Here is a 25,411-nt window from a genome sequence, read left to right as displayed (position 1 = left end):
GTATCTTGTTGTTGGGCTAGGGGGGGGGGGGGGGAGGGGGAGGGGGGGGGGGGCTCTGTCTGGTTGCAGCGGACAGCGAGATGCTGAACCGCATTGCGTTGTGGTACGATTGACAGGACCTGGCTCTTCTTTTCATTAGAAGAAGCATATGTCGATGCTTGAGCCAGTCAGCGCCGTTGGTGACTGCCCCAGCCAGGCAGCCGGATGTGGCTAGCACTGATTCCTTGTGGCAGTGCACGGCAATGTCGTCGGCAAATTGCAGAGATGGAGCAGGATGGGCTATGGCAGGGACATCACGGGTGTAAATGCTAAACAGGATCGGTCCAAGGACAGAGCCCTGAGGTACACCAGATGAGCACTTAGCAGCAACACTGCAGGTGGGGCCAATTCGCACTTGCTGGGTTCGATCGCTTAGGTAGCTGCAGAACCAGCGAAGGGAGGCATTGTCCAGGCCGAGATCAAAATAATAGGTCCCGGGCCAATTGGCAGTGATTGACCTTGTCAAAGGCTTTTGATATATCGATCAGGCCGACGCCTGTGGTCAATGTGTATTCTTGGGCCTTGAAGATGGCATCTATTGCTACAACTAGGGCGTTGTCGTACCGAGGTTTCTCCAGTTAGCTCCATACACAACCTATTAGAGAACACGGATAACATTCGGTCGAAAGGAGATTCCCGGGATGCGGTGGCGTTGCGTGATGACTTTTTTTTTGTATTCTGTAACCAAGAGTACATAACCCCCCGGGTGGGTTATGTACTCTTGGTTATACATGTTTTTTTTTCGATAGTGAGGAAAATGTTATCAACTCCAAAGCACGAAAAAGGCCAAAAACTAAACCAAGAACATATGCAATAACATGTTATTTATAAAGACAGGACAAGTGATTATTAGTCAGTCCATTGTTCATGATGATCTCCGACGGTTACGTCGGCAAGCGAGCCTCCGCCACTGCCAAAGCAGCGTGGGCTCCGCAGGAGGGTGCAAATTTCAAACCAAAATTTAAACGCCTACAACCGCGAATGCACATGATACAGGATTTCAGAAGGCTGAAGGAAATCCTGCATCTAACAAATGCCATAACATGAGAGTAATGCTCACCCCTCTTCTCCGCCAACAGATGAGCAATTCGTTTGTACAGTGCTGTTGATGCTGGACCCATTCCGCCACTGGCTGACATGACCGCCGGAACAAAGGAGGCTTGCTCAACCTGCCTCACCCGCTCCTCATAGTGCCTTCTCTTTTCTTTTTCATGTCGCTGATACACAATAGTATGTGGTGCAGATCGATTTGAGCGTGATGACTGGGCACTGACTGGTATGCCCAATAACTGCTCTGGTGGGCAACCGTTTAGTGCGGACCATGCCATGATTGTGTTGCCCTACTGATCATTCCACTGCATACATGTACTTTCAACCTCAGGTTTACCTCGGTCGGTATTCTTTGCTGTCATAGGACTTAGCTTGTGCACATTGTCGCTGCGCTCACCTTCCCCTCTTCGGTCCTACCCAACCATGAGCCTTCCAAGTTTGAAGGCTGTTGGTTTGCGCGCTGGAAATGTGTTACTGTTAGAGTTACATGTAGGTCTCAGGTCGTTGAATGTCTCAGTAGCCTGGTTGTTTTGTGCCCTGTTATCGCACTTTCTGGCTGCTTTTTTTTAAATCTTGTTACAGTCGTGGATAGTTGCTTCATAACGCGTGCCCTTGTGTTTTCTTCTTCTATTGTACATTTTATTAGTGACTGGCTCATCATCCGACTTAAATTCTGTACACCTCAGTGACCTGATGAGCCGTCACAAGCAATACGGCGAAACGTACATGTACGTAGTGTGAAACTACTTGTTTTCGTGACGTAGTGAACTCATCCACAATAATGTCATGCATGAGGAGTACCGTTAGGCATTGGCGTTCGGTTTTGTACAATTCGTTTTCGCAAAGCTTCCCCTTTACTTTATCTCTGATATTGCTGACCCACCCAAGTTGGGTGGTGTGTTGCTTTGCTGCTTCGAATTGTAGTTAGACCGCATTGTCATGTTAACTGGTCTCGTCATCGTCCTGTAGCAGTCGGAATTCTTTGTTGCCGTTGGACGTAGCCTTTGCACATTATCGCTGCGCTCACCTTCCCCTCTTCGGTCCTACCCAACCATGAACATTGCAAGTTGGAAGGCTGTTGGCTGGCGCACTGGAGATGTGTTAGAGCTAGGTCTCAGGTCATTGATTGTCTCAGTAGCCTGTCAGTTTGCGTGCCCTGTTACCGCACTTTCTGACTGCGTACTATCTTGTTACAGTCGTGGATAGTTGCTTCATAACTCGTTTACTTGTGTTTTCTTCGTCTATTTTACATTACTCCCTATCCACCTCATTAACAGCATCATTATAATTGGACATAATATTGACCGGGTTCACTCTCACAACTGCTGCAGCTCTGCCTTGAGCTATATTGCTTCCATACAGTATTGCAGCTCTGCCTTGAGCTATATTGCTTCCATACAGTATTGCAGCTCTGCCTTGAGCTATATTGCTTCCATACCGTATTGCAGCTCTACTTTGAGCCAACTGTAGCTCTATGGTGACTTTGAGCTATCAGCAGCTCTACTGTGAGCTTCAAATTGTTTCGAAACCAGCACCCCACAATCCAAAGATGCCTCACTTGTTGACTTGTTTGTGTGAGGGAAGGGGCTAATCGTTCTGTAAACAATGCGATTGCAATCCTGACTCGACCCAGAGTATCCAAACAGACAAGCTTCCGGCGTAGCTTTTCGAATGGATCCCTGAAGGAGAAATAGTGGTGGAGCAAGCTAGATTACGCTTGTGGCAAGGCCCGGAACACTGACATTCCTCTCACAACCTTCATTATCAACGAGCAGAGCCTGGTCGGGGATAGTGAAGTTTGTGAGAGGGCAACAAGTTACGAGAAATCAGAGGCTTTCGCACATTTCTTTTCCACCAATTGCAGTGTGCAGGTCCGCGACCTTACTACGATGGACTGTACTGGACACGACATTCGCTGGCGCACCTGCACTAGCAACAGGCCACTTGAAATATATGTGGCCCACGCGAAATTGACGGTATGAAACAATGTAACAGAAAGAATGAACGATGCGCAGCACTGACGAAACTGAATTAACGGAGCAAACAGTCACTCTTCAAGCACACATGGCATGGATAGAAAGTAGCGGAGACGGGAACAGACCAGTGATGGGGACGAGTCCTGATGAGGCGACTGGTGATGGTTGCGGAGAGGATGGAGCCGTGATGTACATGTATAGTGATGATCATGCAATGGGATGGATTGTGAGACGGATGACGAGGATGAGACTGATGATGATAAGGAGAAGGAGACGGAGGACGGGGAGGAGGAGTTGGCTGGTGAGAAGCAGGACAAGGCGGAAGAGAGAGATGTGAGTAAGAAGTATGCGGTGTTTAGTCACTTGTCAAGTGAAAAAGTTGTTATCGAGTCCAGATTGTTTAATGTATGATGATTCTTACTTCTTTTTGCTTTGCAGTGCTAATTATGTTACTCAGTTGAAGGTTTTAGAAGCTGCCTTTCTTCGTTCGCACAACCCTCCTTTTTGTAAGCAAAATAGGCACGTAGTTGCTCTAAAGTTGTTCTCGTAGGTAGTCATCTTAGTGAAAACTGGATTACAGCGCAGAATCTGAGGGAGGTCCAGCTGATATGCATTAGGTCCTACCTTCTTGGTGACTGGATATGGGCCGAACCACTAAGGGCATAGCTTAGCTGTTCCGAGCTTCTGCAGTAAGGTGAAAGTCCTTACAATTATACCAACACCATATCACCCACATTCAGGTCGCTGTGCACTCTTCCTCGATCGCCATAGTATGCCTGTCTAGCTTGGGCGGCGACCATAGCGTCCTTAGCGATTTTATGATCGTCTTCCTGCGTCTGAATCCAGTTCCCAAAGCTCTCTCCTGCCAAATTCACACAGTGGTAACAGAGTGTCCCAATTGTCCTGCTTGTGATTAACAAACACCCTGAGTATCTTCAACAATTCTATTTACTCTTTCTGTTTGCCCATCAGTCTGAACGATAAGGTTGTGCCCAACTGCTCAAATAGCTCCCGAAAAATGCAGACGTAAATCTGGGGACGCGATCACAAACTATCGTGGAGCTCATACCGTACAATCTAATTTTTTTCTGCGAATATAATAATAAAAAAACTAATCAATATAGCTTTTCGGCTGTTTCCTTTTCATGTATATAATCTTCTCCTTCTTTTACCATGGTTGGCTTTCACCCACATCTTCCCGTTTTGGCTGCTATCGGAAGCCATAAGATGTTCAATAAATAAAATAAAATAAAATATAGAGACCAACCGAGCCCTTAGCGTCAATTTTAGAAGTAGTGGTGACTAAGTGAACGCCTTTAGTTAGCCAATCTACGAACTTGTAGATAGCATTAAAACCTCTAGGGGCCTCAGGCAACCCAACAATGAAATTCATTGAAATATCCTTCCAAGGCCTATCTGGTATTGGGAGGGCTTGAAGCAAACCAGACCTAGGCTGTCCACCCTTGGTACGCTGACAAATGCCATATGATTTTGACAAGCCTCTTGATATCAAGACCCATTTTGGGCCAGTAAAACAACTGGCGTAACCTGAAATATGTCCTGTGGCACAGTGCTGATGCTCTTGGATAATCTGCAGCCGCACCTCTCACATGGGAACACAAAGACAATTGTTAGGAGAAGCACGCAAGTATAGATATTGGGACTGTTCATTCCAGTAATAGCGCTCATATAGACTATCAACCGGATCACTTTGCATCCTCTGAATTATTGGGTACAGCTGCTCGTCATGTTGGTAGGATTCGGAAATTGTTTTGGATACACTCTCATTGCCTTCAAGTGCAAATCCTATAGCGTTCATATGCAATTCAGGTAGGATAGGTGGACAATCACTCACTACATTTCTACTAGAACTGGAATTGTCACGCAGATCAGGGTGTCGTGAGAGACCATCAGCAATGTATTTTCCTTGCCAGGCTTATGCTTTGCTATGTAATCGTAGTCCGCAAGGAATTCAGCCCATCTTGCTTCTCGTTTCCTGAGGTTCTGTTTGGGTGTTGTTGAGATAAACAACTGCCATGTTGTCTGTTCAGACTTCAAACTGCTGAAACAAATAGATCCTCCAGGATTGCAATGCAAACACCACTGCCAAAGTTTCCCATTCTGCTGCCGTGTAATTCTGTTCTGCGTGCGACAGTTTGCGACTGATATACGCTACAGGATGCCATTTCTCTTCCAGGTTATCCAGCTGAAGAAGGACGCCTGCTACACACTGTATAGCGAAATCCCTTGCATCGGTTACCACTCTGAACGGCTTCTGTACACCTGCCAGCTTTAGCAGCGGTACACTCAGCAGAGTGTTTTGCAGAGTATCAAAGGCATCCTGGCGGGCAGGGCTCCACTCGAACCGGGCATGCTTGCCGGTAATTTCCTCTAAATGGTCCTGATATCGTGGAATAATGGTCAATAAATCTGCGGAAATAATTCGCAAACCCAAGGAATTATCTTGCTTCTGTTGTTACCGTCGTGGGGTGTTGCCATGCCTTCACTGCTTCGAGCTTATCACTGTAATATCAGGATCTGGTGAGATGCTTAGACCATTGATGTGGTGCCCTAAAAACAGCACTTCCCCTACAGCAAACTCGCACTTTTAAAAGTATTGTTTCTATGGGTTCAAGATGGTCTTGCCAGGTTCTACTGAAGATCAGAATGTCGTCGAGAAACACCACTATAATTACTTGCGTAAGTGGGGTCGGAATATATCTTTCATCAGGGCCTGGAAGGTGGTCGGAGCATTTGTGAAACCAAATCCCATTACACGAAACTGGCAATGACGAAGTGGGGCGTTTATAGCCGGCTTTGGTACATCTTCTTGACGGGTTCTGATTGTACAGTGCATGTACATGTACTAACGTTTTGTTCGGGACTTGGTACATGTATTCTTCTGTACCGATACTATTTTTTTTCTTTTTTTTCTTCGGCCAGTCGGCTACTATCATTTTCGTCTTGGGGGTTAGACAAGGGGAAGTAGCCATGTAGTGCCGATACTATCCTGTACGTACTGTACATGATCGCGATCAGGCAAACTAACTAAATAATATATTATGCTGATCTACCAGTGCTGTAACAAGAGGCTACGAGTTTTGACTACCGTTCTGATACATTGTATGTGTGTTCACACTGAGTGTGACTTGTACACGCGTAGCGAAAAGGAAACGCATCTCGCACGTAAAATGTCCCGAACGGCTGTGGTTAGCAGACTAAGCTGGACTATAATTTATTTAAAAAAATCGACTTTGATTGGATATCTGACATGTAACAATACAACAATGTCATTGTTACTTGTGCTTCAATCTTCCCACGTCCACCGCGCTTTCTAATCACCACTCACCATACTATGTCTTGGAAACGAGCTCAGGTCGGCCAAACTGCCTGGTCGGGCGTATCCGAAAATCAAACCTGGGTGTGACGCTGAGCGAGCATATGGAGAGTTTTGTATGTTACATAATGTCATTCATCGTCTCATCTACAAGCGTGGGCTTATAACCCCATCAATCAAGCCCCGGGCTCATCCACGTCGCAGACAGCAAAACAACATCGTAGTCTCGAACGAAGCTCGAAGTTTGCTTCCATTGTACGCTGTAGCTAGGACTCAAGATCTCTTTTTCTTTGTAGATTTCCAGGCCACCCAGTTAGTGTCCCGAAACGTCGTTCAAGACATGTCCATGTACGAGACGAAGAGCAGAGTAAATTAATATTAGTTAATAGCCTTTGGCCGAGTCTCACGCGAACCGTGAATTTTTTTTTTTTTTTTTTTTAATAGTTCTTCTGACTTTGTTTCGAAGGAGCCCCATTTCCTCAAAACGATCCAACTTGCGTGGTAAGCAAGATTGTCCGCCCTGGTACTCGATGAAGATGTCTCGAGGTCAGCATCACATATTCCTGCTCCTGCCTGTGGCTGCGATAATATGTCTGGCTTACTGGGTACAGGGGTCCTCTGCACGATTATGCACGATCCAAAGAAGGTACAGTATTTAAACTGCTAGACGAAGATGGAACATTGGTTGAGTTGTCCAGAACTGCACGCTCTGTCAAGCGTGTGCGAACATAATATATATTATTATCATGATAATATGGACGCGTGTTGTCTCGCCGTATGATAATGCTCTCCACCTTTTCGCGTGGTTATGTGTTCTGTGCCCAGTCGTACAGTGCAGTCGTGTAGAGAAGTGGTGGAACAATACCAGGAGGCGTACTACACAGTCTGTTGGAATTGGGATTTCTCTTGCACACTATATCGGTAAGATCCTTGGAGCTGTGTATAGCTGTGAATGTATCTATAGTAGCCTACCTCGGAAGGAAGGCTGTTCGCTCACTGAAGCCTGGAGCTTGCGGTTGGTGAGGTAGCTTCTGACTCTGAGTCAGGCAAGATGAGGTCCCTAGATCCCATACCCCTCTCAGCTTTGTACAGGACACCAAGGTGCGACACTTTGTCGAGCGCCCCAACAAGATCCACTGCCAGGACGTGCACAAGCCCTCCACTGTTGCCAACTTAAAACTCGGCTCCATTCATGTTGAGCTAGGAGGAGGTCAGTTGTGCCAAATCCAGAGCGGAAGGCAAGAGAAAATCTGAGGGGCACATCAAGGGCACTTGCCGTTTTCTTTTCTTGCGACGGTTGTACATGGTCTGTGGAGTCGTGGACATATTCGTGCGCGTGTATGCTCGTGATAATGAATATGCTCGTATGTGTGCATGCGATTGTGGCAACATTTACATGTCTACTGCTGCACAGGGTAAAATACCGAAAGGTACCACGGTGTACATCGGTGTCGCAAAACTACACGGCTCACCAGTGCTGTGATGGCTATGTTGCACAGGGCGGCAACAGCAGTGTATGTGTTCCTGGTAAGTCCGGCATCCATGTAGTAATAGAATTGTGCAAGTAACTCTTCGTCTGATCTAGTGTTGCTCGAACGGTGGGGCGAGGTTTGGTGGGAAATATTTTTCTCCCCAGAGTTTCCGATTTTTTCCTAATTGAGTTTACCCCCCCCCCCCCCCACCCCACATCCTCTTACTATGGAGCATAGCGGCTGGCCAGTATGGTCACCAACATGTCCTGTTAGGACCTAGTCTCCAGGGTCTCAGATAAGGCAGGTCCAGGCGATGATCGCCAGGGAAATAATTTCTCAAACCTTGGTCGAAATTCAAGCGACGCTGAAGATCGTGAATTTAGGTACAAACGTAGAATCTCCGACCTTGCAGGTTACTTGTATGTACATGTACGTATATTTTTCTTTGAATTCGCAAGTACACACGGGATACAAGCCCAAGTACATGGAAGCGAATGTGATAATGGGGTTAATTAAAGAAAGGGACGTAGGAAGGAGGAGGAAGGTAGCCGAAAGCAACAGGGAGGAAAGTTCAGGAGCACAATTAACAATTGCACAAAGACGAGAGTACCTGAGATCGAGGGTACCTGTGGAGCGATACAATCTGCCAATTAATGAGCCAAAAAATGTAATAATTATGTGGCGCGATATAAATAAATTCATCTCGGATGGTGAGCCAATTAAGTTCCTTGTCAGGTTTGTGCCATTTTGTTGCACTCGCTGACTGTATAAGATCTGGTTACGGCGGTGGACAGTTAGTCATAACTCGTAACATTTTGTCCTTCTCCTTTTTCACTATGATATAAATAAAATAAAATAATACCGGTCAAACGCTAAAAAAAACACAAGAAAAGGAGATCATAAGCCAATACGCGCTAAACTGCCCTTGAATTATAATGAAGGGGGGAAACCCGGAGCTCAAGAAAATTATATCATACAAAGTCATAACAAGAATTCAACTGAATGAAGAGTAGCACAGGCAAACATTTCCTGACAACAAGAGGGACTGTTACTACAGCCATGGCAGTAGTGGCAACTACAACAACAACAACAACAACAACAACAACAACAACAACAACAACAACAACAATAACAACAACAACAACAACAACAACAACAACAACCACGACGACAACAGCAGCAACAACAACAGCAATAAGTGAGGATAGAGATTTGAAACAACAACAACAACAACAACAACAACAACAACAACAACAACAACAACAACAACAACAACAACAACAACAACAACAACAACAACAACAACAACAACAACAACAACAACAACAACAACAACAACAACAACAACAACGACAACATCAACAACAACATCAAGATTCACTGTTGTATTGAAGAACAAAAGAAATAATATACATGTAGCAAGCAAGGTTAGGAGGACACAATGACAGCACTAAGATATCAAGGTGTGCTTTCCCACGAAAGTTTGAAAAAAAGAGGATAACGTTATGAGAACTTAATACTGCATGTGTGTATCACCAACAACAACGTGAGAATGATTTGTTTCTCATTGTTACCCAAATAAATACTTGTATTGTTGTCCAGTAAAATTTTCAGGGACCTAAAAAGGGAATAAAAGAAACAGGGTGATAAAACACATATGGCTTCACAGAAAAGGCAACAACCTTTCCACGATACACCAAAGAACATCATGTGGCTAATTTTAGAGTAATACTACTATCTTTCTGCACTCTTTTAGCTGCAACAGATAACCATGGCGAGAGTCAAAACGGAACGGACGATGGAGGGAGTGGTGACGTGAGTAGTGAAAAAAAAGGTGAGCTGAGTGATGATGTTAGTGATGGTAAAGGTGTGTGTGAGAGTCGGGAGCGCGTGCGTACGTTATGTGGTAGCAAATCCTCAGGGTACAGTTATTTGGTCTCTAGTCCTGATTGTTGCCGTACATGTTCTGATTCATGCTTTTCTGTTTTATACTGTGCTCATCATGATTATCCGTTGCAGTTAAATGTGTGTTAGAAACTAGAAACTATTTGTCAGCGCATTCGCAAGCCCAATTTGTGTGTCCAGAAAGAGGGTATTAGTGCTGTGAAAAAAGTGTTCAAATGATGTTTTATGCAACAATCAAATGATGCAGTCATCATAGCCAAAACGAAAGCTGACTGCCTTGACAAGTTATTTGTCAGAAATAGCAGCCTTGGCGATGACGACCTCAGTGCTGAAAACCTTCATAGGCCCAGGGCTGAATAAGCCCGGGCTGATTTTTCTCATAAAAACGGTACCTCAGAATATGATATGTTTGGCAATCCAAACATAATACTCCACTGTAACAAAATATCAGATCAAATTGCTTTATTTGGTTTCCAGTTACTATGACAGACATTTTAGGTTATTAAAACAAGAAATGCAAGTTGGTAAACACGACAAATTCAATGGCAAGCTGGTACCAGTGCATTGCTGCCTTCTTCGTATAACCATTGCTGTCATTGTCATTATCGCTAGATCGGAGAGGACCTGTTTGTTTATCTGCTCATATTTATTATCACCACTGTACTGATTTTGAAGAGTAATGGTGGGGAAAAAGGGACACACCGGATTTACCAGTGGCTTGTGTGCGACATGTGCTAGTTTTATTCCTCCAACACTATCTCTATTATGGATGTCCATACACACACCGACATGCACATGCACGGGATGATATCTATCTTTTTTGTTGATTTTTGTGTGTGTGCCTGCTTGTCTCAATATGCAGAATGTAGGAAAGTCTGCCACAATGGCGGGTCGTGCTCATCACCCAACAAATGCACATGTGCCACTGGCTGGAAAGGAAAAAAGTGCCAGACATGTAAGTTTCCAATTTGATACATTGTGTCTCTATATGATTATCGGCATGCGTGATAACTTCCAACGACTGTTTGCACAAAGGACTCTGTGATCTCTGTACTCGGGCAACATCCCATTGGCAGATTTCTCCTTGATTAACAATGGATACATTGGTGCTGGTTAAGAGGCAGCCAAACAACATACTCGCAATACGCCTATCAATTATTGTATTATGTGTGCTCATTGCTTTCTGCAGCTGTGTGCAGCAGCCCATGTTTGAATGGTGGGAGGTGTACTGCACCGTCTACATGCAGTTGTGAAGCAGGGTACACAGGGTCTACGTGTGGTGATGGTAAGGTATCCTCCGCCAACGACTATGACGGGGTAGAGAGGGGAAAAGTTGAAGTTTTTCACACGATATAGACTACTGATGAGCTCAGAACTGCTCCCTGCAACTTTTCTCTCTTTCCATTGTCATCATAACATTGGGCATGATTGCCCGTTAGCCTTGCAATGTAAAAGAAAACACTTTCATAAAAAATAAAAGCTTTAATACATGGAATGTTTAACTCGGATACTGAGCCAGTAAATAGAAATAAAATGGAAGAAATCACATGGAAACGAGTTGTGAAGTAACTATCCACGACTGTAACAAGATAATAAGTAGTCTTGTGACAGTCGTGGATAGTTGCTTCATAACTTGTTTCCATGCGATTTCTTCTATTTTATTTATATCGGATGTGTTGGGCTTCCAGAAGTAATATTGATATTGTGGCTCATCCCGACAAGGCTAGTTGGACTTCAAGTTGGACTTTCATGTCCTTGTGATGACTGATTAGATAAGGCGAGATTTGTTTGGCCACTTAAGCAGATGCTTACCTCTCTATCATCTATCATCTTTTGCTGCAGCTATATGCAGCAGCCCGTGCTTGAATGGTGGGAGATGTACTGCACCGTCTACATGCAGTTGTGCAGCAGGGTACACTGGATCTACGTGTGGTGATGGTAAGATATCCTGTTACTACAATTGCTACGCTACAGACGCGGTAGGGTGGGTGGGGGGGGGGGGGTTAGGGTGTGTGTGTGGGGAGAAGTTGCAGTTCGTCACGCTACTAGTATGCAGAATACTGGTAAGCTCAGATCTACTCTCTGCAAACACATTGCAACCACATCCATGTCATTGTTTTAATCTATGACTCGAGGGATTGTTTGCGCTATTAATCTTATCTCACTCTCGCGTATGCCATACGACAGAAGACCGAAACATTTAGTTCTAGGATAGTGTGGATGTTACCATGTATATTTTTAATGAATACTTATAGTATTAACTAATTATGCCAATTTTAGTGCATCACAATGACAGTTGAGAGTGAGAGGAAGGCGCCAGTCAAAAGTTCTCAAAACAGTTATCACAAGCAACGTGCACTAAGTCCGCGTTATTTGCGCGTACTAGTATTGGAGTTAATGTACATCTTTACTACTAAGCCGGTCCTGTGTAAGCAGCAGAAAACCATCACCACTGCGAGGACACTTCCGTAGACGATATTGATAGCTGTTATTCCTTCAGACAGCTGTTTCGGAAAAAGATAATAAGAATGGTGCTGGCTGGATAAGAAACAGCCAAACATAGTCGCAATACGCCTATCAATTATTGTATTGTGTGTGCTCATTACCTTCTGCAGCTGTGTGCACCAGCCCATGTTTGAATGGTGGGAGGTGTACTGCACCGTCTACATGCAGTTGTGCAGCAGGGTACACTGGATCTACGTGTGGTGATGGTAAGGTATTAGGCCTCGACCACATAATTATGCTTGCGCATATTTCGGCACATTTTGTGAGACAGTTCATATAATTATGGCATATTGGGCGACAAAGGGAATACGGTATTGGAATGAAGCCAGCATATAATTCAAATGTTCTGAAGAAAATGAGGACAAAACATTCATATTATGGACAAAATGCGTTCAAAAATGCCTTTTACGGAAGAATTTGGAATTTCACTGACATGTACTATAGTAGGCAAGGGTCAAGCATACATGTATACCCCAGCCATACTATTCCGCATGCGTTTTGATTTGCACCATAAGCATGATAGCCGTGAAGCCAATGAATATTCCAAGGTTGTAATTTTACTGAAATTATCTACACTTTCTGCTTATGCCGAGCATATTTTGGCATATTTGGCATTCTTTTCGCATACCTTGCTAAGCCTTTGGCATATTATGGACGTTTTCCCTGATATGCGATGAGCATAATTATGCTCTTTTTTAGCATATTTGGTCGAGGCCTATAAGGTATCCTCCGACAACTACTTTAGACGGGGTAGGGTGGGGAAAAGTTGAAGTTTGTCACATGATACAGAATAGTGATGAGCTCAGAACTGCTCCCTGCAACTTTTCTCTCTTTCCATAGTCATCATAACATTGGGCATCATTAACCGTTAAACTTGCAATGTAAAAGAAAACACTTTAACAAAAAATGATAGCTTATAGGGATGTTTAACTCGGATACTGAGCCAGCAAATAGGAATACAATAGAAGAAATCACATGGAAACGAGTTATGAAGCAACTATCCACTACTGCAACAAGATAATAAGTAGTCTTGTCAAAGTCATGCATAGTTGCTTCATAACTTGTTTCCATGTGATTTCTTCCACTTTAATTATAATTATTGGATGTGTTGGGCTTCCAGAAGTAATATTGATATTGTGGCTCATCCCGACAAGGCTAGTTGAACTTCACATGGCAATCTCCAGACAACTAGTTAGTCAGTCCTTTTGATAGCACCAACGCATATGGCCGATTGGTTTGCAGGCCTGCCTGCGAATCGTGAGGTCCTGAGTTCAAGACCCGCGCTGGAAGCAGGGAGCGTGTAAAAAGTCTTTTTACGCGTGTTGAACTGCGCCGACACCGACGGTCAACTGGGTACTCACAGCTCGGAGTGAGAATAACAAGAATGCAGTTTACAAGGTTATGGGCCGTTACACGCCCGATTGGTTGAGAGACTAACCTCCTAGATCCTCTCCCCTGACTCAATTGCAAGGTCTGCATTCACCACTAAGGTGACCAGGCATAGTGGTGGCCTGCGGATGCGAAGGCTAGTTTGTGTGTTTCTGAACATTCAAGCGATGCCGACGCGGATCCCGCGAATATTATTTATATTATTATTTTGATGACTCATTAGTTAAGGCGAGATTTAGTTGGACACTTAACCAGATACCTCTCTATCATCTTTGGCTGCAGCTGTGTGCACCAGCCCGTGCTTGAATGGTGGGAGGTGTACTGCACCGTCTACATGCAGTTGTGCAGCAGGGTACACTGGGTCTACATGTGGTGATGGTAAGGTATCCTGTGACTACAATTGCTACAGACGGGGTAGGGTGGAGAGAAGGGTGGAGAGAAATAGCAGTTCCTCACGCTACTGGTATGCAGAATACTGGTGAGCTCAGAACTACTCACTGCAAAAACATTGGAAACACATCCATGTCATTGTTTTAGCCTATGACTCGAGGGATTGTTTGCGCAATTAATGTTATCTCACTCTCGCGTATGCCACACGCCAGAAGACCAAATCATGTTAGTTCTAGGATAGTGTGGAGGTTACCATGTATATTTGCAATGAATACGTATAGTACTAATTATGCCAACTTCAGTGCAACACAATGACAGTCGAGAGTGAGAGAAAGGTGCCAGTCAAAAGGTCTCAAAACAGTTATCACAAGCAACGTGCACGAAGTCAGCATTATTTGCGTGAATTGGAGTTAATTTACATCTTTACTACTAAGCCGGTCCTGTGTAAGCGGCAGAAAACGTTGTTGACTAGCACCTTTATCTCTCGCTCTAAGATCTCATTGTGTTGCACTGAATTTGGCATTAAACTTCGCTGCATTTTGAATACTAATTATGGAAGATAATTAAGATAATACACGTCAGCGATGTTGTCGCACACTGGAGATAACATAGGACAGTAAAGATCTAGTCAAACCAGTAAGGGGAGATATCAAACGGACAAACCTAACATAAGCCTGTTCAGCCGTGATGTAGGCAGGGTGTAGGCAAGTCTGTCACAATTACGGGTGGTGCTCATCCCCAAACAAACACCTGCACCAGTACCAGTGCTGCTGGCTGGACAGGAACTACAAGTTAGACTAAGTTTCCAGTATGATAATATTATATTGTGTCTTTCGCTGATTATCAGCATGCATGATAACTTCCAACGATAATAACAATGTGTTGAGTGTCACCTCCACCACTACATTGCCCTCCCAGCCGACTAGACCCTCCTGCACACAACCATCACCACTGCGAGGACACTTCCGTAGACGATATTGATAGCTTTTATTCCTTCAGACAGCTGTTTCGTAACAAGATAATAGGAATGGTGCTGGATAAGAGGCAGTCAAACATAGTCGCAATACGCCTATCAATTATTGTATTGTGTGTGCTCATTACCTTCTGCAGCTGTGTGCACCAGCCCGTGCTTGAATGGTGGGAGGTGTACTGCACCGTCTACATGCAGTTGTACAGCAGGGTACATTGGATCTACGTGTGGTGATGGTAAGGTATCCTCCGACAACTACTATAGACGGGGTAGGGTGGCGAAAAGTTGAAGTTGGTCACATGATACAGAATAGTGGTGAGGTGAGAACTACTCACTGCAAACACATTCCAACCACATCCAGGTCATCGGTCTAACATATGCCTTGAGAGAATGCTTGAGCTAATTATCTTACCTCACTCTCACGTATGCCACACGCCAGAAGGCCAAACCATTAATTTTTGTTCTAGGATAGTGTGGATGTGACCATGTAGAATAGTAATGAATACTTCTATTACTGATTATGTCAACATTAGTGCAACACAATGACAGCTGAGAGTGAGAGATAGAGGTGTTAACCAAAACAATTATCACAGGCAACGTTCAAGAAGTCCGCAATTTTCTTGCGCGTATCAGAGCCAGTTTACATCTTTACTACTAAGCCGCTCTTGTGTAAGCAGAAGAAAACGTTTGTTGACTAGCACCTTTATCTCTCATTCCCAGCTCTCATTGTGCTGCACTAAAGTTGGCATTGAACTTCACTGCATGTTTAATACTAATCATGGAAAATAATTATGAAGATGCACATCAGCGATGTCACGAGTAGTAGCACAATGGAGACCTAGTAAGACCAGTAAGGGGAGATATAAAACGTAATCTTGTTCAGCCGTGATGTAGGCAGGGTATAAGCAAGTCTGTTACAACAGAGGATGGTGCCCATCACCAAATACCTGCACCAGTGCCACTGGCTGGACAGAAACTACATGCCAGATGCGTTATCTTGCAATCAAGTTGATAATTGTGTCTGTGGATGATTATCATGCATGAGAAGGTGTACTGATAATTTCCAACGAATGTTTGCACTCGGGCCTGTCCCATCGCTGTCCCATTGGCAGATTTCTCCTAGATGAACAATGGTCCTGAATACGAGGCAGCCAAAAAGAAGCATAATCGCAACATGCCTACTTCTTCAGAAGTTCATGTAGTATCAATAATTATTGTATTGTGTGTGCTCATTGCCTTCTGCAGCTGTGTGCACCAGCCCGTGCTTGAATGGTGGGAGGTGTACTGCACCGTCTACATGCAGTTGTGCAGCAGGGTACACCGGGTCTACGTGTGGTGATGGTAAGGTATCCTCCGACAACTACTATAGACGGGGTAGGGTTGGGGGGAAGTTGAAGTTTGTCACATTATTGCAGAATAGTGGTGAGCTTTTTTTTACTCCCCTCCCATTGACAATCACGTATTAGTTTTCATGAGCTAAGAGAATTGATTTGACAACAGTATCACAACACATTCATCTATACTGGATTGTTTTGGTGATTTTTGTCCATCTGCCCATCCATCTGCATTTACCTTCCCGCATGGCATGGTTTTGTTTGTCACTGCAGATATTGATGAATGCGTTACTGGTGCTGCAGGTTGTGAACACGGTTGTCAGAATACTTTTGGCCGGTATGTTGCAATGCAACGTGTGCGTTTACCCATTCTATTTCTGTTGTTGGCACAGGTTCCAGTGTCCAACGAGAAAGAGATAACGGATTTTTGAGTTCCCTTAACTTGGCCTAACCTGAAACAGAAAGTCTGATATTATTACACAATTGGTGAGAAGACCCACTTTTAGCAAAGTTCTCATGTGTGTTTGTTTACACATGTTTGACGCATACAGATACACCTGTGGCTGTAGAAGGGGATATATGCTGATGAATGATAATCACACGTGTGCAGGTGAGTGAGCAGGGCCATCAGTTTTGTGTTATGTACAGAAGACGCGTACTTTATATGTTGTACTTCGAAGTAGTTGAAAAATAATGGAATTCCTGCCTATTGAATGGTATTGACTATTGAAGTATATTTTAGTCTGGACTTGGTTGTCTAGGTTTAGTGCATGCATGTATGCATCCTCATACTACCAAAGCATGATGTAGAGTCATGTTTTTTTTCTTTGCATCTCCTTTCAACCTGCAATAATGTTATGCTCCAATCCATGCGGCAGACATTCCCGAGTGTTCCCGTGACAACGGCGGTTGTGAGCACCAGTGCATCGAGGAGCTGGGCTCATACCGATGCCAGTGCAATGCCGGGTATGCCGCCGATCGCTACAACTCCACTCGGTGCCATGATATTGACGAATGCAATCCGGTGAGCGACTCCTGCAGCCCTGCTCCAGCCACCACAAAATAGCAGACCATCTTTCTACAGAGACCACCCACACACCCGAACTTTCTCTATCCAGTGCGAGGATAATGTGAAGCGTACAAGCAGAAACTGTCCAACAATGGGTTAATTGCTGTAGATGACAGGTCAGCTGCATTAGGAAACATCTATCCATAGAGACCAGCTGTCCATAGATACCAGCTGTTCATAGATACCAGCTGTCCATAGATACAACTTTTACTTAGATACTAGTACCACTTTTCCCTGGAGGCCACCTTTCTTTAGAGGAAGCCTGTCTCACAAACCACCTGTCTTAAGAGAGAGAGAGAGAGACAGAGCCTGCCTTTGGAGACCACCTGCATTGTATTAAGAGAGAGCCTGCCTTTGGAGACCACCTACATTGTATATCTTTTAGAGACCACCTCATTTACAGACCACCTCATTTAGAGACCACTATCTATACGGACAACAGGTGTTGGTGCGGCAGAGGATAAACCTGTCTTAAGAGAGAGAGCCTGGCTTTGGAGACCACCTACATTGTATATCTTTTAGAGACCACCTCATTCAGAGACCACCTCTTTTAGAGACCACTAGTCTATCTATTGGGACAACAGGTGTTGGTGCGGCAGAGAATAAACTGTTGGCCACACAGTAGGGATAAAGACCATAATTATGCCTAATGACTTTTCAAAATTTTCCATTGGTTGATGTTCGGAAGTCTCCAGGGTAAGCCTTCATTATTGTGTACTACTGAAGTAGTTTGTAACTACTTCAGTAGTATACAAATCATGCTGAATACGTCAATCGAGGTGTCTCTTACCTCATGCATGCATACGCAGACACAAAAACACTCGATGACATGCATGTGTGCACACTCAATCATGCTTACGTGCATCTGTGGATGCTATCCGTACAGGATCGCAATCATTTGATCGCAGAGTCGTCAGTGCCTGCGCGATCCCCGTGCGAGCACCGCTGTCGGAATCGTGAAGGTACCTACCGCTGTCGCTGCTCAGCACTATTCAAGTTACGGGATGACAAACACAAATGTGAAAGTAAGATCAAAAAAGTATTCTTTCTAGACAAGTGTGGTATATATGTACATGATTAACATAGATTTTAAACTCGGATGTTGAGCCAAGAATAAATGTAGAAAGAAAAGGACATATGGATACGAGTTAAGAGTAACTCTCCATCACTGTAACCAGATACTGTATACAGTCAGAAAGTGCAATAACTAGGCACAAAACGGCTCGTTTTCATTGCGCTTACCTTCCCCTCAGTCTTTGGTCTCTCCATAACCTTGAACCTTCCGAGTTGGAAGGCTGTTGGTTAGCGCTACGGAGATGTGTTGAAGCTAGGTGTCAGGACGTCGAATGTCTCAGTAATCTGTCAGTTTTGTGCCTAGTTGTTGCACTCTCTGACTGTATATAGTATCTGGTTACAGTGATGGAGAGTTACTCTTAACTCGTATCCATATGTCCTTTTCCTTTCTACATTAATAAAGATAGCAATATTTACGATATTTTTCCAGACGTTTCGTTGTTCTGAACAACATCGTCAGTGGATAAAGAAAGACCTGCCGCTCATAGATATAGGAAGCTGTCTTTGTCTACATCTGCCAAAACGCGCTCATTTTGAATAATGAGCCACTGTGATTTCAAAGATGTAAGTAACACGAGACTCCGGAGTACATGGGATGTGTGGTTTTATACATTCTATTAGTACATTTGTAGTGTGCGCAGATAGAGAGAGAGTGAGAGAGAGAGAGAGAGAGAGAGAGAGAGAGAGAGAGAGAGAGAGAGAGAGAGAGAGAGAGAGAGAGAGAGAGAGAGAGAGAGAGAGAGAGAGAGAGAGAGAGAGAGAGAGAGAGAGAGAGAGAGAGAGAGAGAGAGAGAGAGAGAGAGAGAGAGAGAGAGAGAGGGGAGAAATACATGTAGGCAGAGAAAGAGAGATTAATGGCACTGCTACATGCCACAAGTGCACTCCGAACATACATGATTGGGCATTGTAGACACTTGCGCGACCGATTCTAGCATTCTGAAATACAATCATGTACACTGTGAAGTAGCATTCAATGTACTGGAAATAAGGTTGACAGTTCAGAATTTGCGCTCCCCAGCACATACATTACCCTCGTGTTTCAGCTCTGTCTCTGATAGTGAGCACTTTCTGCAGCTCGGGGATCAACGCATTTTACCCTCATGTTTCTGTATGTATTCGAAAAAATGAAACGTCAAGTTCAACCTGTGATAGTACGTCATCATTATTATGGATAACTAGGATAAGCAGGTCTATGGCAAATAGGTATGTCTTCATGTTTGTCCCCTCTTTGACTCGATCTTTCCATTTCTCTCTCCCTGGTCCTCGACCATGTTTCTTACCCATGTAACATCCGCCTTGAACATTCTAGGATGCATCACATGCAAGACTTTCGCTGAGCTCAAAGAAACAGTTGACCGACTACTGCTCGAGGTGAGTAAGGAGTCACTATTGTTGAATGCATCTTGAGTCAGGTGGCTGATGTCGCACGGAGTTCCCTCACCTTTGTCTTTGTGTGAAGTTCATGTTGTGGAAACGTCCGTCTGCATTCTGTGTGATAAAGCGCTTCCGACATTACTAGTAGTCCCGAGCTTTGAACAGAGTAAGAATTACACACTGTACTGTGTATCTCCCATCATGCAGGTGTCTGTATTGAAACAGGAAGTCTCTCACCTACGACCTGACTCACCCAGTGGTAAGTGCAATGCATGTGTGGCCGTCCATATCACACACACACACACACACACGCACACACACACACACACTCACACACTCACACGCTCACACACACACACACACACACACACACTCATATACACACACCGTGATACATACACTATGTCTCTCTGTCTCTCTCTTTCTCTCTCACATGCACACACAAACACACGCACACACACACACACATACACAAACCGCGATACACACTCTGCATCTCTCTCTCTCTTTCTCTCTCTCTCTCTCTCTCTCTCTCTCTCTCTCTCTCTCTCTCTCTCTTTCTCTCTCTCTCTCTCTCTCTCTCTCTCTCTCTCTCTCTCTCTCTCTCACACACACACACACACACACACACACACACACACACACATACACACACAAACATACACACACATACACGTATTCTTATTGCACGGGACAAGCGTTTGTGTACTGGCATATGCCTTCTAGATTATGTCAAAGGCATTCGACAAGGTTCGTCATGAACGGCTACTCCAGGACCTATTCGATACCGGCATAACAGGGACAGCCCTAAAGTGGTTTTCCGCCTATCTGTCGGGCCGTACTCAGCGTATCTGTATTGGACGGGATCAGAGTGCCATTTCTGCACCATCCTGTGGCGTGCCACAAGGTTCTGTTCTAGGACCGATCCTTTTCAGTATCTACACCCCAGTCGATGCGCCAGATTTGAAAAATCACTTCGGAACACCGAGTTCTATTTTTCAGATGCACCCTTTTTGTGCACTTTTCTCAAGGCATTCTCAACATTTGATCGTTTCATGTAAATACACTGCTTGCCAGTCTCACGCTTTCTCTGAGTTAGTCGTCGCACTCGAGGATTCAGTAGTCGCCTTTCACCTTTTTCTGTTATGAGTTCTTCAAGAACGGCGAAATTCTGTAGTTTGGTGTCGCTGCACGTCGGTTTGTCCCTTTTCCTTTTTTCGTCGAAATTTCGTCGCCCGACCTATAATTTCGTGCCACCGAATTAACCAGGCATTTCGCTGCTTCTATGCTGGACGTATCGAAAGAGTAAGTCTTTGCGACATTGGAGTGGAAGTTATGTTCTGGACGAAAAAAGGGCATGCCTCTGGTGACGTGATTTCTAACTAGTGTTTTTACGGGTATTTTCCATGCATGTGTGCACAGATATGTCAGCGGCAGGAAGACCCAGCAATGCCACAAGCATACATACTTGACGACCATGTGGCCCAGAATGCAGCATTTGGGCCAAAGTGCCATCTGACAAGCGATTTACACGTGGCTCAATGCTGTCAGATTGGCAAAAGCTACACACATGCACATCCATCACGTCAGACCAATGCATTTGTTGGAAGTGCGTCAAAGCACTACGACGCCAAGTATGCACAGCAGCGAAAGAAAATAAGCCACCAGTCTGCCAAAGTACATGCAATGTACATGATTGCAGCGCAGCGGCTTCAGTACACTGTCCTGCAGACAAACTGCACGTGCACAGTCTGAAAGAACAGTGCGAACCGGTCCAGTGCCCGGACCATAAGTTACCAGCAGTGTGTGGGCCATGCAACATGTGCTTGGTGTAAGTCGAGGCTCACACCAGAACACAGGACAGGTGGAAGTCACCAAACTTTCAACTTGCAGAGCATGTGTTGCGCAGCATGCAAAACGTCAGGATTTCAGACGAGAGTCGATTTTGTAGACGCTGCTACCAAAAGCAAATTGACATGCTCCCTGCCGACAGTGCACCAAGCACATACCACCAATTGCGAAGCATCATCTCTCAATACAGCACGGAAGGTGCCGAGAGTGATCTTCCCAATATAGTCATTGCCGCTGAAGCACATGAATTGCTGGACAAGGGTGCCATATTGTTGACGACAGTGCACGATTTGTATACAGAGACTGTGCACCCAACTGCTGACCCCAAGCCAGCGGCATACGTGCTCGGCAAATTGAAGTTGGCCCTGGAGCACCACTTGCACGTCATTCCACCCAAGTCGCAGAAGGATGGCACATTGCTGCTACGCAATGGATGTAATGCTAAGTAGGCACTACATAGGATCCTTTCTGCAGAGCGTAAACACAAGATAGAGCAAACACCAACAAAGCTGGAAGACCTCACTCTGCCATGCTCACAGCACAATTGATAGCCAGCAACCGAATAATGCAGTTATGTACTTCACAAGTACACAACATGAGAACCCATTTACACCAAGGTCTAATATCGGGCAATGCCATTATGCTCCCAGCACGCGGCACAAGAAAATGATAGAGCTTCGCCGGCATTGCCTTGATTTTGTCGTAATGTGATGGTGTGTGCGTGTGTGGTGTGTGTGTGTGTGTGTGTGTGTGTGTGTTCACTTCAAGGTACCAGTGCATCTATTGTCTGCTTCTATCAAAGCAGCGTGCTGTCTATACTGGTTACCCCAGCAAGTGTAGGATGTGCATGGATAACTGCCTTGGCCGTTTTATACCGATGTACTCCGTGTGGTGTAGATCAGGTGTGCATTGGTGGTCGATTCACGTGGCTTCGCCAGTTGTGTGGATTAGACAGTTATCTGGCGCAAGTCTTGATCTGTCTCATTCAGATATTGTTCGCTATCGTTTCTACAAGAGAAAATCTGTGGGTGTACATCCAGTGCATTTGCAGATTTGCGTGCTTCTCTTGCGACGGGCGTATACATGGTGGTACATGGTGTGTGTGTGTGTGTGTGTGTGTGTGTGTGTGTGTGTGTGTGTGTTTGTGTCGGCCGTTGGGCGGTTCAATAGCCAATTGAGTTATCTTTCCAAGATTCCTTTTGAGTCTCTCTCCCGGGGAGACCCACGTGACCAGTTTTGGCAGTGAGCAACAAGTACAAGCACAAGTGTGTGTGTGTGTGTGTGTGTGTGTGTGTGTGTGTGTGTGTTTGTGTGTGTGTGTGTGTGTGTGTGTGTGTGTGTGTGTGTGTGTGTGTGTACATTACATATTGCCCTATCAAAAATATATAAATAATATGGTGAGCCAATGTAAGGCATGGATAAAAAGAATAAGGACAAAATGTTACGAGTTATGACTAACTGTCCACCATGTACCAATGTAGCTAGATCATATACAGTCGGCGAGTACGACAAAAAGGCACAAACTGACAGGGAATACTAAGACATACAACGACCAAATATTATTCAAGTTAATTTTGACCTGGAAAGAAATGTCTATAATTTCGTGCCGTCGGATTAACCAAGCATGCAACGAAAGGAAAGGTATATACGCTTAGACATATATTATTAGGCAATTATCTGCACCAACCTGCATTCCTGCCAAAGCATCATGTCGGGTGTGGTGGGTCGGCATTCCAACGTATCTCCACACACAAGGAAAATCGTGAAGCGAGAATTCCCTCGTCTGCAACTGGCAAAGTCTTCACTTGACACTGAAGTTGAGATTTCTAGATACCTAGCTAATAGGAGCAGACTTCAGGACATTTGTGGCACTCGGGAATCGTCAGTTCGATCCGTACAGGGTTGGTTAGACACAATAAATATAGCAAATTTCATTGACTGACATCTTCATCTTTACCAACACAGTTCACCACCTAAACTTTCGCGCGAAAAAAATAAAAAGACCCACTCAGCTGGCTTGGCGCATCGACTGCACCCGCGAAGTTCCAACCATAGCTAACCAGTCTTCATCAGTTCAATTCGCCGATGACTCCGCCAGTTCCGCCAGTTCTGCGCCAGCATGATCCCGCACAGTGACACCCTTAGTATCTAGAGTACCAAACGTCCTGTTTGATGATCAGCTGGCTTAGTTTTTCTCCACCTCTATCCTAATTACATCAGTCCCCAATTTCATTTATTACTGCTTTCTATCTGCATTCGCCACCTTTTCATTGGGCAGATCTGCCCGTTTGGTTTGCGAATTAAAATAAACACAACAACAAACAACAACAACACACACACACACACACACACACACACACACACACACACACACACACACACACACACACACACACACACACACACAATTATTATGTACACACACACCAGCATTTTTTATGTGAATCGTTGTAAAAATTGGCTGCTTTTGATAGAGGACATTTCCTCTCTTTTCTGTATTATTCTCTCCAGCTCCACCATCCAATTGAGATGTTCGATATTACCCATGCCCGCCTGAGACACTGGATATATAGCAGGCAGAGGCGGAAGGACATTGCCAATGAGTTGGCTTACGCGGAGCACAATCCCTAAAACACCCTAGATGCAGTTCACAGAGTTTGCGTTAGCTCGATTTCGTCAAGCAGTCACAGGTTACAAATGCAATCTCTCACATCCATGATCCACCTTATATTAAGAGTCACACTTCATCTCTAACCAATCCCATTAGCCGAAATTTGTCCGTAATTCCTCCTTTTACCAATTTGGCACTTCTCCCGTAGAGCAATTCTAAGTATCCTGATGCATGTTGTATGTCAGGTCCACTTCCTAAGTAACATTTACCTCGACGCTTCCAGTACTACACACGTTGCTTGTATGTGCACTTCTCACACCTTCCCTAGCGCCTAGGGCTCTATTTTGTCACAAGCTGGCGTCTGTTCTAACTATGTATTTTATTCTCTGCATGTAGAATCAGACCTTACCGATCCCATCATCCCATCTCCCTTCACAGCGTGTAGCCGTAGATCTACAGCGTGAGGACACAGCCTGTTGGGGCGGGGAGCAGTGTAACAAGACCAAGCCACGGGTGTGTGTTCGTGATCACCCGTAGCCCAATTGGCAGTGCACTCTCCGGAGAAAACAGGGGTGCTGGGTTAGAATCCCGCTCGTGGGTCCTTCTTTTGCGAAAATCAGAGCTTGAAAACCCGCTACTTTCAAAACGAATATTGTGGCTAATTATCCCTGTGGCAGGACTCTTCTGCAGGCCCAGAAGTCAGGTTGACTTTTGGACCATTTCTGGTACGCCACTGTATAAGTAACTTACTTTCAAATTCTCGTTCAAATTCTTATTATTTTCTTCTCATTGTTTTACAAAGTCGATCTACAACACAATTTGTGACAAAGGAACCCTATTGGCAAATTTGAGCGAAATCGGACAGATCAACTTGTACACATACACTGTTAGGAGATCCCCCCGGCCCGATAGGCTATGCCTTTGGGAAATCCTTTAAATAATAAAATTTTATCAAATAAATATCACTTCTACTTTGAAGTTATTTTCTCCCTATGCAAATCGCAACTCCTGTTTTGAGTTGTTTTTCTTCTCTCTTTTTCTTTCCCTACTAGTTGCTGTTACACT

The 25,411-nt window shown here is 44.6% G+C and overlaps 1 protein-coding gene and 1 long non-coding RNA gene across 4 annotated transcripts; one reads left to right on the top strand and one right to left on the bottom strand.

The window, feature by feature from the left end:
• Positions 1 to 6,687: 6,687 nt before the first annotated feature.
• LOC135812408 (fibropellin-1-like) lies at positions 6,688 to 25,241 on the top strand. Of its 3 annotated transcripts, XM_065325782.1 has the most exons (18): positions 6,688 to 7,048; positions 7,228 to 7,323; positions 7,817 to 7,929; positions 9,631 to 9,708; positions 10,642 to 10,734; positions 10,969 to 11,064; positions 11,622 to 11,717; positions 12,395 to 12,490; positions 13,956 to 14,051; positions 15,174 to 15,269; positions 16,279 to 16,374; positions 16,641 to 16,704; positions 16,919 to 16,977; positions 17,246 to 17,391; positions 18,323 to 18,461; positions 19,820 to 19,881; positions 20,092 to 20,143; positions 24,247 to 25,241. In XM_065325782.1, exons 1-18 carry the CDS (start codon positions 6,933 to 6,935, stop codon positions 24,261 to 24,263), a joined length of 1,611 nt encoding a protein of 536 aa, XP_065181854.1. In that variant the 5' UTR covers positions 6,688 to 6,932; the 3' UTR covers positions 24,264 to 25,241. The 3 variants fall into 3 exon arrangements, with proteins under 3 accessions (XP_065181854.1, XP_065181859.1, XP_065181863.1); XM_065325787.1 differs by lacking the exon at positions 12,395 to 12,490; XM_065325791.1 differs by lacking the exon at positions 16,279 to 16,374.
• On the bottom strand, positions 21,432 to 23,700 carry LOC135812424 (uncharacterized). Its single transcript, XR_010552797.1, has 2 exons — positions 23,423 to 23,700; positions 21,432 to 22,203 (listed from the first exon to the last, which is right to left on the bottom strand). It is a non-coding gene; the product is annotated as an uncharacterized LOC135812424 (long non-coding RNA).
• Positions 25,242 to 25,411: the final 170 nt, after the last annotated feature.

The sequence above is a fragment of the Sycon ciliatum genome, chromosome 1 (genome assembly GCF_964019385.1).
Source record: "Sycon ciliatum chromosome 1, ocSycCili1.1, whole genome shotgun sequence".
In the NCBI taxonomy this organism is placed as follows: Eukaryota; Metazoa; Porifera; class Calcarea; order Leucosolenida; family Sycettidae; genus Sycon; species Sycon ciliatum.
The sequence above is the reverse complement of the archived record's forward strand: the minus strand, read 5'-3'. Positions and strand labels throughout refer to the sequence as shown.

Coding starts and splice junctions, on each gene's coding strand:
- LOC135812408 (XM_065325782.1), top strand. CDS start 6,933: ATGAAGATGTCTCGAGGTCAGCATCACATATTCCTGCTCCTGCCTGTG. Junction 7,930..9,630: donor CAGCAGTGTATGTGTTCCTG/GTAAGTCCGGCA, acceptor GCACTCTTTTAG/CTGCAACAGATAACCATGGC. Junction 9,709..10,641: donor CGTGAGTAGTGAAAAAAAAG/GTGAGCTGAGTG, acceptor CTCAATATGCAG/AATGTAGGAAAGTCTGCCAC.